Source organism: Wyeomyia smithii, chromosome 2 (assembly GCF_029784165.1).
Source record: "Wyeomyia smithii strain HCP4-BCI-WySm-NY-G18 chromosome 2, ASM2978416v1, whole genome shotgun sequence".
Classification (NCBI taxonomy): Eukaryota; Metazoa; Arthropoda; class Insecta; order Diptera; family Culicidae; genus Wyeomyia; species Wyeomyia smithii.
In genome coordinates this window covers 19,675,499-19,692,557 of record NC_073695.1, presented here as the reverse complement: position 1 = coordinate 19,692,557, position 17,059 = coordinate 19,675,499, and the positions used below count along the sequence as shown (strand labels likewise).

Below are 17,059 nucleotides of genomic sequence, written 5' to 3'. Positions count from 1 at the left end.
TCACTTTATTTAGGTTGCCGCGATATTCGAATATTTTCTATTTCGCCACCCGCGAATTTTGAATTTTTTGGCGCGAATTACCACTGTCTCTAATCATATCCTATGGCCGATTCGTCGTGCATTTGCAGACTTCAAACAAACCGCAAGGAATCAATGAACTTGGAACGTTCAAATAGTACGACACCACATTTAAATTATGTTGAGGCCACATATATCGATCAAGGAGGTATAGTTTTAAATAGTCTTTGAATTTCGCTTCTTTCCATAACTTTTGAGCCACATATCAAATTGTTATGAAGTTTGTTATTTGTAAGTTTGAGAGATGACTCGTTGGTATGACACTAGTTGTGTTCAAATAAGTCATGTAATCTTTGAGATAATAGACTTTCGTTGTTTTATTAACAATTTAATACATAACGGTTGCTTAAGTTCGATTATAATCAAATGAAATGGGAACGTGTAGGGCAGCCAAACTGTGAAACCACGTTTTCAATCATAATTCATCAGTTAACCCTCAACTAGCCCGCTCATCTGATAAAAATAATCAAATCGGTTGTGTAGTTTCGGTGATAATGAAGTTTCGTGATTTTCACAAGTCGGCACGTTACGAATGAAGTTACAGTTCGATTACAGTAAAATTCAATAGGGTCTTTTGAGGCAGCTAGACCTCTCATTTGACACTAATTTTGTGGAAATCGGTACAGCCATCTCTGAGAAACATGAGTGAGATTAAACAGTCTTCAGTACACGTTTCTTTTCATAACTTTTGAACCACAAGTTCAATCTCTATGAAATTCAAAACGTAAGGGTTCTCTAGGTAGCCCGTTCTTTTGAGACCAATTGTTCAAATCGGCTGTGTAGTTTCTGAGATATTGATGTTTCATGATTTTCACATTTTTAAACATAACCTCTTAACTAAAAATCCGATTACAATGAAATTCAATAGGGTCTTATGGGGCAACAAGACCTTTCATTTGCAATTAATTTCATGAAAATCGGTCCAGCCATCTCTGAGAAAAGTGAGTGTGAATAAAAATCTGCACATACACACACACATACAGAAAATGCTCAGCTCGTCGAGCTGAGTCGAGTGATATATGCCATTTGGCCCTTTGGAGCACTTTTATACTTTCGGTTTTGCAAGTGATTGCTATACCTTTCTAGGAGAAAGGCAAAAATGGACAAAAGTTACCGATTTTTCATGGGTTTACCTTCACAGGCACGGACGAAACTACCCATGCAGCATCAATCATAGTAACTCATTAGTCAGCAGAAGAAATTTGACAGCTCTAGCAGTCGAACTCTAACCGTGATGGCGAAAACAGTGAAACTGCTCCGTTCAGGAGTGTGTGCGTTTAAAGAACGCTACCCCGCCGTGTCAAAAACGGACATCGTGCGGCACTTTGTGGCCCTGTCACTGTGAAAGTCATATACTCGTTTGAGTGCCTCCCAATGCAAAACCTGCCAACTATGCAGGGTGGCCACTCAAAACCCGGAATTAAATTCCCGGTTTTCTCCCGGTTTTTCCCGGTTCGTTCAAATATTTTTCCTGGTTAATTGTACTTTTGAATTCTGTAGTTTTCCACGCAGTTAAGGAATAAAAAAGCGTGACTTTCGATTTACATCTCAATATGCTCTAAGTCACTTCTTGACGTGTTCAGCCTTATTGGAATCAAGAGATATAGTCGCAGAAAATCGAAAAATGCGACGGATGTCACCTTTCCGAGAGGAGATGTCTACAAGTATCTTATAAACAACGCATATAATACTCATTACCGAGGAATTCTAGACCAAATTAAGTTTGAAGGAATCGTTTTTACCTCAACCAGATAAGATTCAATATATAAAAGAGTAATATATAAAAGAGTATTCTCATAACACCTAAAACACGTAACTTCAGCAGCTCACGCACCTCCTCATCAATATCAATTTCGTGTCCTACTCCGGCAACCTGTACTGTATCGTACACCAAGCGCTGCGCTACAAGTCTGTCTTGAAACCTCGCTCCAACGTGGCATTGCCATGCGATAGAATCAGAATCTTCTTAATAAACACAGTAAAGTTAGGAAGTTTCTTGCCTGAAGCAGCTATCAGATCTCTACAAAAAGTATCAAGGTAGGAAGTCAGCAATGTCTTCGTCGAATGCATACTCAATAGTTGTGAGTATTCTTGGCGACATCTATCAGCTACAGTTCCGCGAGATTATCGTTGTGAACCATTTGCTCTAGGCAAAATTCGAGCCATTTGAATGCTACTTCCAGGGAGCTTACCTTGGTCAAGTTAGCTTCCAAGAGAAAGATGAATAAAAACAAAAAACTGTTTTATGCACTGTAAGATATGTCAGCCATCTTTTCCGGGTCATAGGACTAGGCTTTTTTTGATTAAGTATTCGAGGAAACTTACTTAAGAAATTGTGGTTTTGTGATCGCCATGAGATGGCTGACAAAAAATGGGTTTGTGAGGCACAATCCCACCCCCACTGGCACAATCTCACCCCGGCTTGTAATTTTCAGTGAAATTCCCGTTTTTTTCCCGGTTTTTCCCGGTTCCAAACGATTCCAGGTTTTTCCCGGTTCTCCCGGTTTTCCCGGTTGGGTGGCCACCCTGACTATGTTTATTATGATTGCGACACATGTTTGCAGTTCACTTGTAAGAGATGAAGCCAGTCTTTCACTTTAATAAATAAAGATCTTGTGTCTTGTTGGAATAAGTAACATACAGATCACAATTATTTGTGTACATGATTATCAAACGATTCGGGGAACCTGGCACAGTGATCCCCAAACAGAACCCGGGTTAAAAAATGGAGTGTGTGGGCTGCAGTAGTGATCAAAGCAGTTAACGAACGTTTCCGACAAAATCCAGTCTGGTCGGCAAAAAATGGATCGTGAAATGAACACGAGTCTCAATGCTATGCAAAAACTCATCAAAAAGGACCTTTATATACGAAGCATTCAAGACACGGAAGACTCACCGATTATCCCGCAAAAATCCCGATTGCTACCGAAGACGCAAGATACTGAATTAAGAAGCTCACAGCTTAATTTTTAGAGATGAAAAATTGTTTGCTTTGGAGGCAGTTTTGACCAAGTAGATGGAACATTTTCCGAAATATTTCAGCTGATAATAGAAGAGTGGAATAATACCAGAATGCTTCAGCTGTGATGGTTTCTGGAGCAACATCCGACAGAGAAAATTCCAAAGAATTATTTGGAAAAACAAGTTTCTGCTTTCAACAGGATTTAGCGCCAACCCATGAGCATTGGTTGTTCAGAATTGGCACGAGGAATGGCCCGCATCCTCTGCCTACTAGAATCCATTGATCTTCAGCATTTGGGGATACATGCTAGGAAATCTGGGTGAAGTGAAACACTTTCAAGAACCTTTAGGTGAAGATCTTGGATGAAATTCCGATCGAAGTCGTGCGTGCGGCTTGTGATGATTTTGAAATGCATTTGCGGGCCGTAATTAAATGTAGAGGCGAAAAATTTGAAGTAAACTAATCCTAATAATGGTGTCTATTACGGGAGTCACTTCACGGTGAAATATATTCCACCTCAAGTGAGGTGACAAAAATTACCTCCGTGAAGTGAAATTGAGAATAGGACAAGTGAAGTGATAATGTTTCCCAGCTTAAAAATTTCTCAGTCCCAGAAAGTCGATTGTTCCGTTTTTTTAAATAATACCAGATCTTGACGTTTCTGCATTTCTAAGACATTTGGTATCAAAAAATCTTTTTTTTCGGAATCGGAAAATTTCATGAACTAGCGTGCATTTTTTTCATCAATAAAAAATCGAAACTTTGACCGCTTTGAGACAAGAGCCGAATTCTGATTCATTTTGTTACTGAAAAATTAATCCAATATTTACCTTTTGAACCCAAATCAATCAATTTTCCTCACTTATCCCATCTTCGTGGAATCATTTCACCGTTCAAAATGGTCGTGAAATAATTTCGTATTCACTTCAGTGATATCACAGTGATATGCCACTCATAATAACCCAGCTTTCATGGCAGATGTCACTTTGCGACATATTTCTCACTTACGTGAGTCCCGTGATAGGGCTGTATTCACTTCACTCTGATTTCACCGTGAAATGACTCCCGTAATAAGCACCAATATTCATCTGTTCTGCTTTTATGGCATGCATGAATGTTTCACTATGACACCCTGTGTAAGAATATATCCCAAGGTTTAAAGTCAATTCAGAGAGTGTCAACAAGGCTCATCATGATTTGGATGCAATCCTTCCTGTAACGGACAGAGATTTTCCAGAAATTTTACTCTAATGATAAGCTATTTATTCAAGTCCCTCTGTTTGATTAAATAGTAAGACGCTTTGAATATACGAAACACGATGAGAATGATTTTTTAAACTTACGTTTAATTATGATATATTGAGGCAGTGACAAACATTTGAAGTTTGCTGTAAACACTCTAATTAAATACGTTTCTCTAATGCACACGGAATAACCGGTCCATGGAGTAACCTATCTCGATAGTTTCTCCAACATCAAGATATGGGGAGTTGTCAGTATATGTACATTTGTATAGGTCCAACCATTCACAAGTTGTGACAAATTTTTAAAAAAAAATTTCATCATTTTCAGTTTTCAAATTCACTGTAACCTATTCTTGAGTTGCAGCAGATTTATTTTTTTAATGATCTTATTTTTCACAGGCCGCTTGAGAACGTTTTAATAGACAAAAAAATTTTGTTCAATGTGAATGATACCTTGAATGAAATGTTTTGGCGAACAGAGTCGTTTTAAGTGGAAAATCATCTCCTGTGATGTTACCAGTAAGCACAAGCTGGTGTTTTTTTAACTCACACAAGCAAAACAAAGTAGTGAAGTCTCGGAGAAAAGTAGGTCCAATCATGATTCGCATCTCGTCAAATCAATTTCATTCTACTGAGAAAATGCTACAATTTTGTATTTGGTTGATATGATCGATATTTTTCAATCAATTTTCGTTGAGTTAGTTCAATCATAAAACAAAATCCTGCCGGAAAATCAAATAAAAAAATTGCAAGCAATCAAGCAGTTTCATTCCCACTCAGCAATAGGCTTAACAAGTAAGACAACTCGATAATACACACAACATTCGCACGGCTGACTGCAATACCACCTGTGCAATCTGGCGGGTGACACAGTTCCAGACTTTGCCCGAGCCTAATTCGTAAACAATACCACCTCCTTGCGGCTCACCAAACCGCATTGTTTTTAAGGGCGCGGAAAGGAAACCTAACTAGTGTGTTACTAACCCTATTTCGCTCGCGACGAAAAGAGCACATACAAACACACCAAACAGAGCAAGGTTTTATTGCCACATCGCATAAGGTTTTATTGCCACATCGCGTGTTTTTTTTGTTTGTTTTCGTTTGCACCAGTCAGTCAGACAAAACGCCCGCATGCGGGCAAATTGCAGAACGTGCCGCAGCCGCCGTTGTTGGTGTCGGTGTTGTTTGAATTGCTGTAATAGCAGTAGAGGGCACTACTGTGTAAACCAACGCACCGACCCTCGTCTTCCGGGGGGCGCGGCCGGTTTGCCCGCGTGCAAATCAGACGAATATTAATAACACCGAAATATGTATGAATGAAAAAAAAAATCAAGCGGTTATAATCATAGTCACCCTTCGGGTGGAGGGTGGAGCATTTTCATTCCACGGTGCCGACTTCACATGCAGGATGGGAGGAGTGGATGGGGTGGCAGGCAGGCGGGCACGGGTAACGAGTCCGTGTGGAAAATGAAAAATGCTTGCGGCCCTTCGGAGGCAGATGAATCGTTTGGGCTTATGGAGTAAATGTCAAAATCATTGCATGCTTCACTGATGAGGATTGCATTAGAAAAAAAATAACACACACAGCCGAATTGACTTTTCTTTTTCTCTCTGATGTATTTGTATGACTGCGAATATTTTCCACTGTTTTTAAACTGTTCATCTCGTTCGTTTGTTTTTTTTTGTCGTGCGGAACGAAAAACAAATAGACTCTAACATCATCCAAGTATTTGTGTCGATACAGGAAATAAATATCTTATTGAGTACATTGTGTTTCATTGTTCTAATAAATTCTACCTATGTTTTATCATGTGTGTGTGAAAGTGCTAGAAATTGCAAAGCCTTTTGTTCGAATGAGTCGTTCTATTAATTGTTCGATCGATGGATGCATTTAATAATGATGGAATAGTACAGCTGATTACAAAGATGGTTTCTGTTGGATGTTGTATGTTTATTCACGGTGGGGACTCTCAATCGCCCGATCGAGACCCACCAATGTTTTAGCTTTAGGCACTTAACTACGCATACAAAATTAAAACTAAAGAGCATGCACAAAATGGCCGTCGGTTGGATTGTTTTTTTTTTCTCCTCTGTTTTGTATTGTTCATTACATTCTTTTGCTACAAAAGTGTAATGCGCGCACCACGTTCATATTTTTATTACAGAACTACTAACTAGCGTTTAATGAACTACAGCTAAATTATTTACTCTCGATCACAAGGTTTTAAAGATTTCCGCTTTTTCTTGACACGTTTCTGTACAGTTGCTTGCGCTGGAATTGTTACAGCGAAAACCAAAATGTATACTTTGCTTAAAGGCTAGTGCAGTTATTAGCCTCTCTCCGTTGGGGTCGTTTTTTTTTGAAAAGCGTGCAGTTCCGGTGGGAATCTGCAGCGGCTCTAACGACTATATGCAGTACTTTCGGAAAGCGGAAAAGGATTAGCTAGTGGAAGCATTTTTTTCACAGATAATTTGGCAACAAATGAGAATTTAGATAAGTACATATTATCGTTAAAAGCACATGTCGTAAGTTCCGAGTTCGTTTTGTTACGTGAATGTCGTGATCACAATTGATCGTAAAGTCCCCAGTTTAGAATTTGATTTAAACGGAATTGTACGTGATAAAAAGTTAAGAAAAATTCTAGTTTGGAATCAAACAGAACGGTCTATTGGACTTCAATGACATTTTCTGGGTATGAAGACTGTGTCTGAATTAGCAAGATTGCATATGTTGTTTATCCAAAGATCAAAGCTTTCACAAAGTTTCAAGCTTCATGATTACATTTATAGTGGGCTTCAATATAATGTATATTAAGAAAATTCACAAAATAGGTTTTCAGCACTATTTGATCGGAACTATTAATTAATTATTTCTAATATTTCAACGTCTAGAAAATGAACTGGTAGAAAACTTTTGTTTTTGCTTTTTATATCTAAATCGTGAACTGTCGTTTTCCCACGCTTCCAATTTATCTAAAAAACAGGTGTCTTTGATTGAAAATAAAAGGCCTTTAATATGTCTATGGCGAGTCTGAACAAATAGTTTCATGGAGTCTGTCATATGGCCGCAAAAGCAAATGCCAACATTTAGACTAATTATCGTGAAAACTTCGGTTGAATCTGTAGAAAATCAAGATTTAAATCTTAGTCAAAAGGCTGATTATTATTCAGGACATCGTAAAAGTATGCAATTACGTAAGGTAACTGTGGCAACAATAGAAATACTTTTTATAACACGATTAAGCCTTCGGATTCCGTTGGATTCGAAAGAAAGGCAGTGATATTAAAAAATCACATTTTCCAACAATAAAAGAAATATTTATGAGTTTACTGGAATGCGTGGTGAAAAACGCTCCCGCAGCATAAATAGGATTTGATGACCACCACGTAGGAATATGTACGTGAAATTGTGGGAGAGTGAGTAGAAAAAATAGATTGGTTCGACATCCTACACTGCCGTGAGATGACATTGTGACGTAGATCCAAGTGATCAGTTTTTCAGTACGGCCCAAAAACGAAAGAATTCTTCGTCACTTTTGTATGGAAATGTATGCCAACGTCACTTTGTTTTTTTGATTCTATACAACGTATGAATTAGTAACAACGAAAAGGAAGATACCAAAAGATAGGTCTTCGAATAATGAACAAATTGGCATGAAAAACTCAAATTCGAGAAAGTGGCATTTACGTCACTTTGTCATCACACGGCAGTACAGTTAAAATAAAGTTGAAGCAAATAAAAGGAAAGTTGTACATTGTGTGGAGCTCTGTGAATTTTGTCAACAAATTAAATTCAGTACAAAACCTTGAGAAAGTTTTTTTTAAATTTGCTTTGTATCTTAGCTACTGAATGTTTTCCATCTTTTCAGACAACAATGGCCATGCAACTCCATTAATCCAAACTAGATGGAGTCGAAATATGATTTAATAATTGTAGATATATCAGTGAAGACTGCAAACTGAATCCCAGGAACTTTACCAACAATTATGATCTAGATTTTGTTGTCTTTTGTTTGTCTGATTTGTCCATAGTCCTAAAATAAAAAAAAAATGCCTTACAGAGATGATTGTTTTCGGTGTTTTTAAATTTTTGTGGGTGACAAAGTTGCGTGTGAAGCGCCGAAGGACAATAAATAATTGGTTTACAAAGAAACTACCTACAACAAATACACAGGACGCGAAAACACATCTCTCACTCAACTTCGACAACAAAAAATCACATTTAACTTTACACAATTTGATGCTAAACAAAAAATAAAGTACATATGTATGAAATTTACATTCGTAATGGGAAGCGAAAAGCTACTGACAAAATGCATTCTCCTATTGCTGTTGATCCATCTACAATTAAATTAAAATGAACAGAAATTAACGGGTGAGGCTAGGCGAATCGGAAGCGAAGAACACACGCGGGACGCGTATCGCCGCTGGCGTGAAGCCCTTCCGGTGTTCTGTATTGACATGACACGCGAACAGCGAGACGCTAAATATGTATTCGTTTGGTGCCCCGTATAGCATGGACTCGGAATGTGAATGTGTTTTGCACAGGGATGGATACAACAAAACAATACAGCACTAAACAAAACACTATTGCCTATTGTTACTGAGCGGGTGGTGTGCGTTTTTTGTTTGTTTGTTTGTTTCGTTCAATAGAGATGCGGGAGGCGAGCGGTGTGGTTGGTGGTGGTGGTGGTTGTGGTGTACGGAGATGTTTACAAACACAAAGCAGACACACAGTTCAGGCAGGGGCAGGAAGGAGTGCGTTGGTGGTTGCATGGTCAGGCGATTCACAGTACCTCAGTGTCGTCGTCATGATCGTCGTTCATCTGCAGCTGGTGCCGACCGTTTGCCGAGTTGCGGTTGTGTTGTCGCTTCGGATCGAATGCGTCCACTACGATCTGCTCGGTGCCCTTGATTTCCGCCCTGCAGAAGGGGCAACCCTGTGGAGCAACGAGGGAGAACAGAATTAGGCAAATGGAAACGCACGGTCGTTTATTAGAATAAGTTTGTAATTACCTGTCCTTCGGAGTCAACTTGCCACGCCGTTAGACACGGTGTACACAGTAAATGCCCGCAAGGTTCGATCCTTATGTCTTTATCGTTTTCGGCACAAATTTTACACAGTTGGAACGTACTTCCTGTAAATCGAAACACATAAACTTAACTTCCATCTTTCATTCCGAAGTGTTGCGTTTACTTACCCATCTCACAGTAGAGTTCGTACTGTTCTTGCGTCACCGTTATGTGATCTTCCAGCGGACTTTGCACAGCAAACGAAAGATCCGGATTGTGAGGTTTTCCGTCCGGAAATAAATAGAAACCCTCTCTGTGAGAGGATGGTTTTGAAATAAATAGAATCCACAAATCAGATAAACACTTACCTGTGACCATCTAGTAAAGCTTGACATAATGACTTGTTTTGGGGAATCGTTTGGAGTATTTCGCCTTCCGCCGTTACGTAACCTATTGCCCACTGACCTAACCGTGTGCAGGATAATCTGAAAGGTAGCAATAAAACACGTTTCAATGATGAAATGGTTTGCTCACACCACAAGAGAAGTAGGTACCTGAAAACATAACTACCAGCCTTATTGATATACTTTTGTAAGCGTGCCTTGACTTCGTCGTACGTTAGGAAGGCGACGTAGCCCGGATGCGTTACAGCTAGGATTTGCCAATTTCTTAGTAACGTATTCCACGGTTGAAACAGCCTGCAAGTAGGAAGAGTAAACGGAAAGATACGATGTAACTCAATGTAGGTACATGGTATTGTATTTCTCTTATGGGTTTGAATCGGTAGCGGTGAAGCAATCGGTATCTTTACTGAGAAACGATGATTGCGAGTTTAATTGGAATGTGACTTTGTTGAAACAAGACATTATTTTTTTATGTTTCTCAAACATTGTTGTTATTTTTCAGGGGACATGGATGTGTGGTTTCGTTGCTTCAAACAATGCGGTTATTGATGCTCAGTAAAACCATGAACAAATTTAATCAATTGAAACTGTTTCGTTTCGTTTTCCTTACATCCATCAGTTGACCATTTGACAAGTTAATAACGAGTTACATTTCTAAGCAGCTTCTATTAGCTCACATTGAAGCTTGTTACTTTTGCCATTCAACTGATTAACTCACAGCCGTGTGTAGGACCTGCGATTGGGAGGACTTTTTAGATTAATTGCATTGTTGAAACATTTTACTTCACTTCAAAAACCTAGTTTTTGTCAAATTAGTTTGAGTCCCGAAAACACCTTCTGCGTGCACGATTGTGAACTAAGTTTTTTCATACAAAATCGAATTTGCACTCCTGGTTCACCCCGGACTAACTTCATGGATTTTTGTCTTCTTCGCAGGAACAAAGCTCCTACCTCAGCTTCCTTTATGGAAAAAGGGTACCATTTCACTCGCTCGCTCGAGATTAGAAAAGCACCAACGATGAAGGATTTATATTTGATTAAAAGCACAGTTCCGAGAAACAATTAAATAGAAACTTTGCGAGGAAGAAGGTTGTGCTGCCTTGCAATATATATGAGATAATTCCTGTGAAATTCTCATCACGTGTGCCCACAGCTTTGCTTTTGAGTTGTTGAATTTTAACTTGACATTAATAAATGGATTCGCTAGTCGCAACATGACGGACAGGTACCAACCGGATGCTTGAATCCGAAGTATGAAGAAGCAAATTTTGAATGATTTTTGTCTGACAAACTTTACAGTTAAACTCTTTAGTCTTATAACCTGGTCCAGCGTACGTTTTTCTGCGTGATTGTTGAATATTTATGAATTATGATATTTACATTCCAATATTGAAAATAGACCCGTTTAATTCTACTACAAAAATCGTCGAATACCTACTGCTTTTAAATCGTTCGCAGCTACCTACATTGAAGAGCATAACTGGGAACCCACTTTTGTATGCATGTGGGTAGAGCAATAGCTAGAGTAGTAAGTAGGCGAAACAAAATCCTCTTACTAAAGTTAAGCGGTAAGATTTTGTGGTTGTTTTTGTACTTTAATAAATGTAGGGTTTTTGGGGAAAAGTTTGAAAGGCTGTGAAAAATGTATACACCGACGTCTTTATTAAGGAGCGTGGATGGATCTTATTGGTAAATTTCCACAAAATCATCTACGTCCAATTTCCCAAAATTATTACCGAGGTGGAGTAGGTGAATGTTATCCGAAGTTAGTGGATGTTTTTTCATGGGAATGCTCTTCAACAATTCACATAAGCCCAGGTAATGGTTATAAGTTATAACCGAAGCGCGGTCTTTTTTCAGTATTCGTTTCAATTCTACAAGACGCTCAATAAAAGGTTATTTTCAAATTTGTTATTAATTATTATTAATTAAAATATTTTAAGCGAAAAAGCGGTGCGTTCGATTAGTATTTTAAGACAAAATTATTATCTACAACTTTACCCAGGATGGCACACTGATCGAACAAACCGTTTTGGCTGTGAAAATATTTGTAATTATCAATACACATTGACAAAAACCTTTTACAAAAATTAATCGTGACTCAAATGACATCTTTAACCCATAGTGCAAAATTAAAGCTAAATCAAAAATGTCCCTAAAAATGAAAAAAAAAAAAAATGAAAAAAATGGCCGTACCAGTTTTAGTCAGTGCACATGAGACGGTCTCCATTTAAAAAAGCGGCCAAAACTACCAAAATGCAAATTATATGTTTAGGAAGTTTAGAGCACATGAGTTAGTAGTTTTTTATCTATATTTTCATAACTTCTTTATGAAATCTTGAAACATTGAACAGTTCATATTGAAAAACGTCTCCAAAGTTACCTTTTTCAAAAATGAAGGAAAACAGTTTTTCTGAATACATTACAGTCGCTTTTTACGTGCCGCCCAAAAAGAAACCGCGTAAAAAAAACGTGTAAATTCCGGAATCCGCGTAAAAAAACCGCGTACATTCCGTATTCCGAGTGAAAAAATTCCGAAACTCGCGTAAGAAAAAAATACCGCGTAAATTTTCGGTATCCGCGTGAATTCCGGATTCTGCGTAAAAAAAACGAGTAAAAAAATCCCGCGCAAAAAAAAACGCGTAAAAAGCGACCTTAGTGTATATAAAATCCTATTGAAGTTGTTTTGGTATGTTTGCATACAATTAAAAGCTTATTATACTAGCTTCCTAAAACCGGAAGAATCGATTTTAACCCTACAGAGTCTGCCGCAGGCCACGTAGAAAATATTCGGAATTTTTCTAATTTTGTCCTTCAAAAACATCAAATTTAAGCACGTGTAAACACAGTTCCTGATGGTGTGCCTAAGAGCCTTATTGATGCCCTTTATGAATCAATGTTGACAGTTTGCGACAAATTTGCGTTTTTGCAGAAAGAGATGATTAAAAGTTTTTCATTTTTTCTGTAAGTTTGAATTTTTTGGTGATTTATCAACGAAATTTTTTGTATATTACACCAATCTGATCCAGAATACACTGAGAAAACGTAAAATTAGTATAATTATTCGTTTGTATAAAATGACAAGTTTTTCTTACTATTTCGAAAAAACGGAGATATGTCTCAATTCACGTTGTTTTTTGACAGCCGCTTGTCACAATAATACTTTCTCATATAACAAAACAATATAACAATTTGTAACAAAAAAAAATGGCCGCAAATCTTAATTTTTTTTTTAAATTTACTGCATAATGCAAAGTTGAACTGAGTAACCTTTTTCCAGTTTTGAATTTAACTTGAATCTGCTTCTTCACGATAGTTTGAGTTTTTTGCCCCTACACATGGGTGGAGGACTTGACGGTGATTCGTCAAGCGTATTTCCAAACACAAAGCTTGATTAGAAAAATAATAATATAAATAACATTATTATAATAACATAATAGTAACAATTTAATAAGATCAACACAATAATTGCATTCGCTTTTTTTTTAATTACGCTTGACTTATCACACCGTCGGTTTTAGTTTCCAATGACCTAACAGAACTAAATACTGGCGGGGTCTGTAGGGCTTAATCGAAGTTTATACTAAGCCTTAAACCTTTAACAAGACCTCGTGACTAACGTCCATGCATTGCACTCTCAGATATAATGTAGCATTACTAACCGATCCCATTATTATCTTTCTATATACACATGTGTGTACGCATTAGGGTGTCCCAGAAAAAAATCGATGTTGAAAAAGTCAAGGGGCTCAGCCCTAAATTTAAAGATAATGTTATTTATAGCGTTTTTGTAGAACATTTCGACTTTCTAAAAAAATGTTTTCAGGTTGCCCAAACGTGATTTATGAAAAAATGACTTTTTTAAACTACAAACCCATTCTTTTGCACTTTTTTCAATTTCGTTCGATTTCTAAATTTTTCCATATATTTTTTTATTTTTGTGGGGTTGTTTTTGAATATCTTGCATGGTTCAGTTCAGCATTGCATTCAGTTTTTTTATTCCCAGAGCCCTTTAAACATCATAAAAAAAATAATTTTTCTAATAATTTTTAGATAAAACCCTTCAAAACACAAATAAAAAATTTTTTTGACCAAGAACTGCAATTTTTATTGCAAAGCGGGATTTACGACGAAAATTTACATGAATAAAGATACGTGATATCTCATCGGGGAGCTGAGATATTGGCATTTTTCTATGTGATGGAAAACTATGCATTTTGACAAATATGTTAAAAAACTGTTTTTTTTTGTAAGATAAAAAATAACAATGTTCCGAAAAAAAAATACATTTTTGGATGGCTGATAGCTTAGTAGAAGGTTTAAAAATTCGAAAAATCTGCGAAAAAAATTAGAACGAAAATTGTGATTTTTAGTGCCTTCTAATAGAAAACTCAATGTTGCTCGTTATATGTAAGAGATAGAAACATGATGTCTTCGGTAAAGTTTTTTGTTTTAAGATAACCTTAAACTTTGTCGAAGACACCTTGTGTATATCTTATTCTGAATAAGTATATTTTTTATCTCACTCATTGGTGGATTGATCAACCATCTTTCTACTTTAAAAGATGCATTTTTGAATATCCTGAAACTTCTCTGAACATACCTTATGGCTATAATCAACATTTGAATCAATGTTTAGGAAATTATACGCACAAACGGCAAAATAAAACACTGTGCAATCGAGATATTGAGCTTAAGTGGCATTTTTGACAAAATGCATAGTTTTTCATCACGTGTAAAAACGCCAATATCTCAGCCCCCCGATAAGATATCGAGAATCTTTTTTCATGCAAATTTTCGTCTTGAATCCCGCTTTGCAGTAAAAAATTCAGTTCTTGATTAAAGTTTTTTTATATGTGTTTTGAAGGGTTTTATCTGAAAATTATGAGAAAAATTCATTTCTTTGTGATGTTCAATAGGCTCTGTGAGTCAATGAATGAATGCGATGCTCAACTAAACCATGCAAAACATTCGAAAACAACCCCACAAAAATAAAAAAATATATGGAACAAATTAAGGAATCAAAATGATTTGAAAAAAGAGCAGAAGAGTGGTTTTGCAGCTTGAAAAAGTTATTTTTTCATAAATCACGTTTGGGCAACCTGAAAACGATTTTTTAGAAAGTCGAAATGTTCTACAAAAATGCTATAAATAACATTATCTTTCAATTCAGGACTGAGCACCTTGGCTTTTTCAACATCGATTTTTTTGGGACAGCCTAGTATGCATGTGTTTGTACTCGTGTTTTTTTTCTCATTCAGTTGTCTTAACTGCGCTAATTTATTTGTTCCCAGTGTCAATCCCAGTTGCAATCTAATGGCAATTTCTTTATTCCACCCAGCTCACCCACTTTTGCTTGATTTTGACCCAGTATTGACCCGGCGTTCTGCCCAAAGTGCACCGTAAATTTGTCAATTTCAATCCACCGCCGCACGTGCTCAGTTCATAAACAATTATCTGACATCTCTTCCTGCTTGCGTCGTGGGTCGTGATGCCGTTTCTTCGTTCTTGGGTAGATTTGCAATGACCCAGTGTAATGAAAAATTCGCTATAGCTACTGTCAGAACGATTCTTTTTCGCTTTGATTCGACCCATTATTGCGCAGTTGGTACCCTAAAATGGATCGTTGCGCAGCGTATTTTGAGTCAGTTTTGGCACACCAATACATGAGCTTTGAATATAGACAACTGCCTAGCATCTCTCTCATGATTGCGTCGTGAGTCGCAGTATCGTTTCATTATTCCAGGTGTTGGCACTGACCCAGTGGAGTGGATAAATGCTCTACCAGTTATACGTTTTTGGTAGAATGAATTTCATTGGGTGGTGGTATATGTCGGCGGTCTGAATGTGGATGTATGTGACAGTACTCTTCGGCTTTGTCGGTAACCACTCCCATTTTTTTAATTTTTTTTTGCGGTTGCGAGACAAAATGTTCAATAGATCACCAGAACAACCAAAAGAACCATGGCAAGCAAAGCAGCAACGCGGACGGACTTGCATGGGATATGTCGAAAGGTGCGACCGAGGATGAGATGAGAATACGGCATGAATGAGAGCAACAGACGCAACGACTAGTGACACAAGTAAGACTGTCGGCATTAGTATCGACGCAATGAGGCCTTGGAACAACAAAGGTACAGTCAACTCTGTCTAGTGTAGAAGTAATTCGCTTACGGCGATCAACTAGACAACCCACCCTGAAAAGAAGAAGAAGAACTTGAATCTGCTTCTTCACGATAGTTTGAGTTTTTTACTCCGCACACTATAACCAATTAAGTCTAAATGCATGCAGTGCAACGCTAAAAATCTAGATTTTAGACCCCCTACCCCCCTATGTAACGATAGGTAACGTTCGATGACCCCCTCTTAAAATTACGTAACGCTGAACAGCCTGACCCCCCTCCGAAATTTTCAATTTCGAGCAAACATTTGGCAAAAAAATACACTGATAAAAAATCTCGTCCCCAGATGGAGCGAAAATTGTTCTTAAATTTTTTGGAAGAGCAAATTTTTGTACTTTTTCGAAATTTTTATTTTGACGTAGGTAAAGCGGCGAAAAAATTTTCAAAATCAAATTCCCTGATTTTCCCTGATATTCCCTGAAATATAACATCAATTTCCCTGATATTTTCCAGCATTCGGCACATAAAAAGGCAACGTGGATGGCAACTTAGAAACCTCAGGTAGCGGTCCTGAATATGCTAAAAAAACAGTTTTTGCGCTAAAAAGCCGTTAAAAAAAGAATCGCGTATCAAACAAAAATTTTTTTTCTGAAATTTTTCAATTTTCCTTGATATTTCTTGATCTCCCTCATCGAAGAATGAAATCCATGACATTCCCTGATTTTCCAGGTTTTCGCCACCCTGGTAGAACTACGTTTCTCAGGAAGTTTGGCTACATAGGGATATAAAATGAAAATCTAAGCACGTGAAAAGGGCAAAATGTGTCCAATTTTAAATGCTAATCAGAGCCTGACAAAGTCATTTTCAATTGACAATTATCAGGTTGTAGTGACGCTTTGACCCGTCGCTTTCAATTGAAAAGCTTTTGTATCATTTTCGTGAGTCACATGACACCCAGTCGAAAGCTCTTGCTGTGATTCTGACAACTGAAGGGCTTGAAATTGATATAAACGCTTTTCAATTGAAAGCGGAGATTATCACCATCACTCTCACATGACGATTCTCAATTGAAAATGACAATGAGCGCTGACGGAGACAGAAGGCTTCCATATAGTACTTCACGCATATATAGGAAAGAGGGAGGAAATATTGATCGGAACTTGCGTAACGTATTTATTGGATGTCATTGCCGTTCTAACTACGGCTTGCGGTATCAGAAAACTACCATCAAATGAC

At 37.5% G+C, this 17,059-nt stretch overlaps 1 protein-coding gene across 1 annotated transcript in view; it reads right to left on the bottom strand.

The window, feature by feature from the left end:
* Positions 1-17,059, bottom strand: part of LOC129720856 (AF4/FMR2 family member lilli) — a 153,822-nt gene that overhangs the window by 6,925 nt on the left and 129,838 nt on the right. Inside the window, exons 3-7 of the mRNA XM_055672698.1 lie at positions 9,852-9,995; positions 9,666-9,782; positions 9,486-9,610; positions 9,301-9,422; positions 9,081-9,224 (exon numbers count right to left, since the gene is read on the bottom strand). Coding sequence (XP_055528673.1) covers positions 9,081-9,224; positions 9,301-9,422; positions 9,486-9,610; positions 9,666-9,782; positions 9,852-9,995 — 652 coding nt within the window. The remainder of the gene's footprint in view (positions 1-9,080; positions 9,225-9,300; positions 9,423-9,485; positions 9,611-9,665; positions 9,783-9,851; positions 9,996-17,059) is intronic.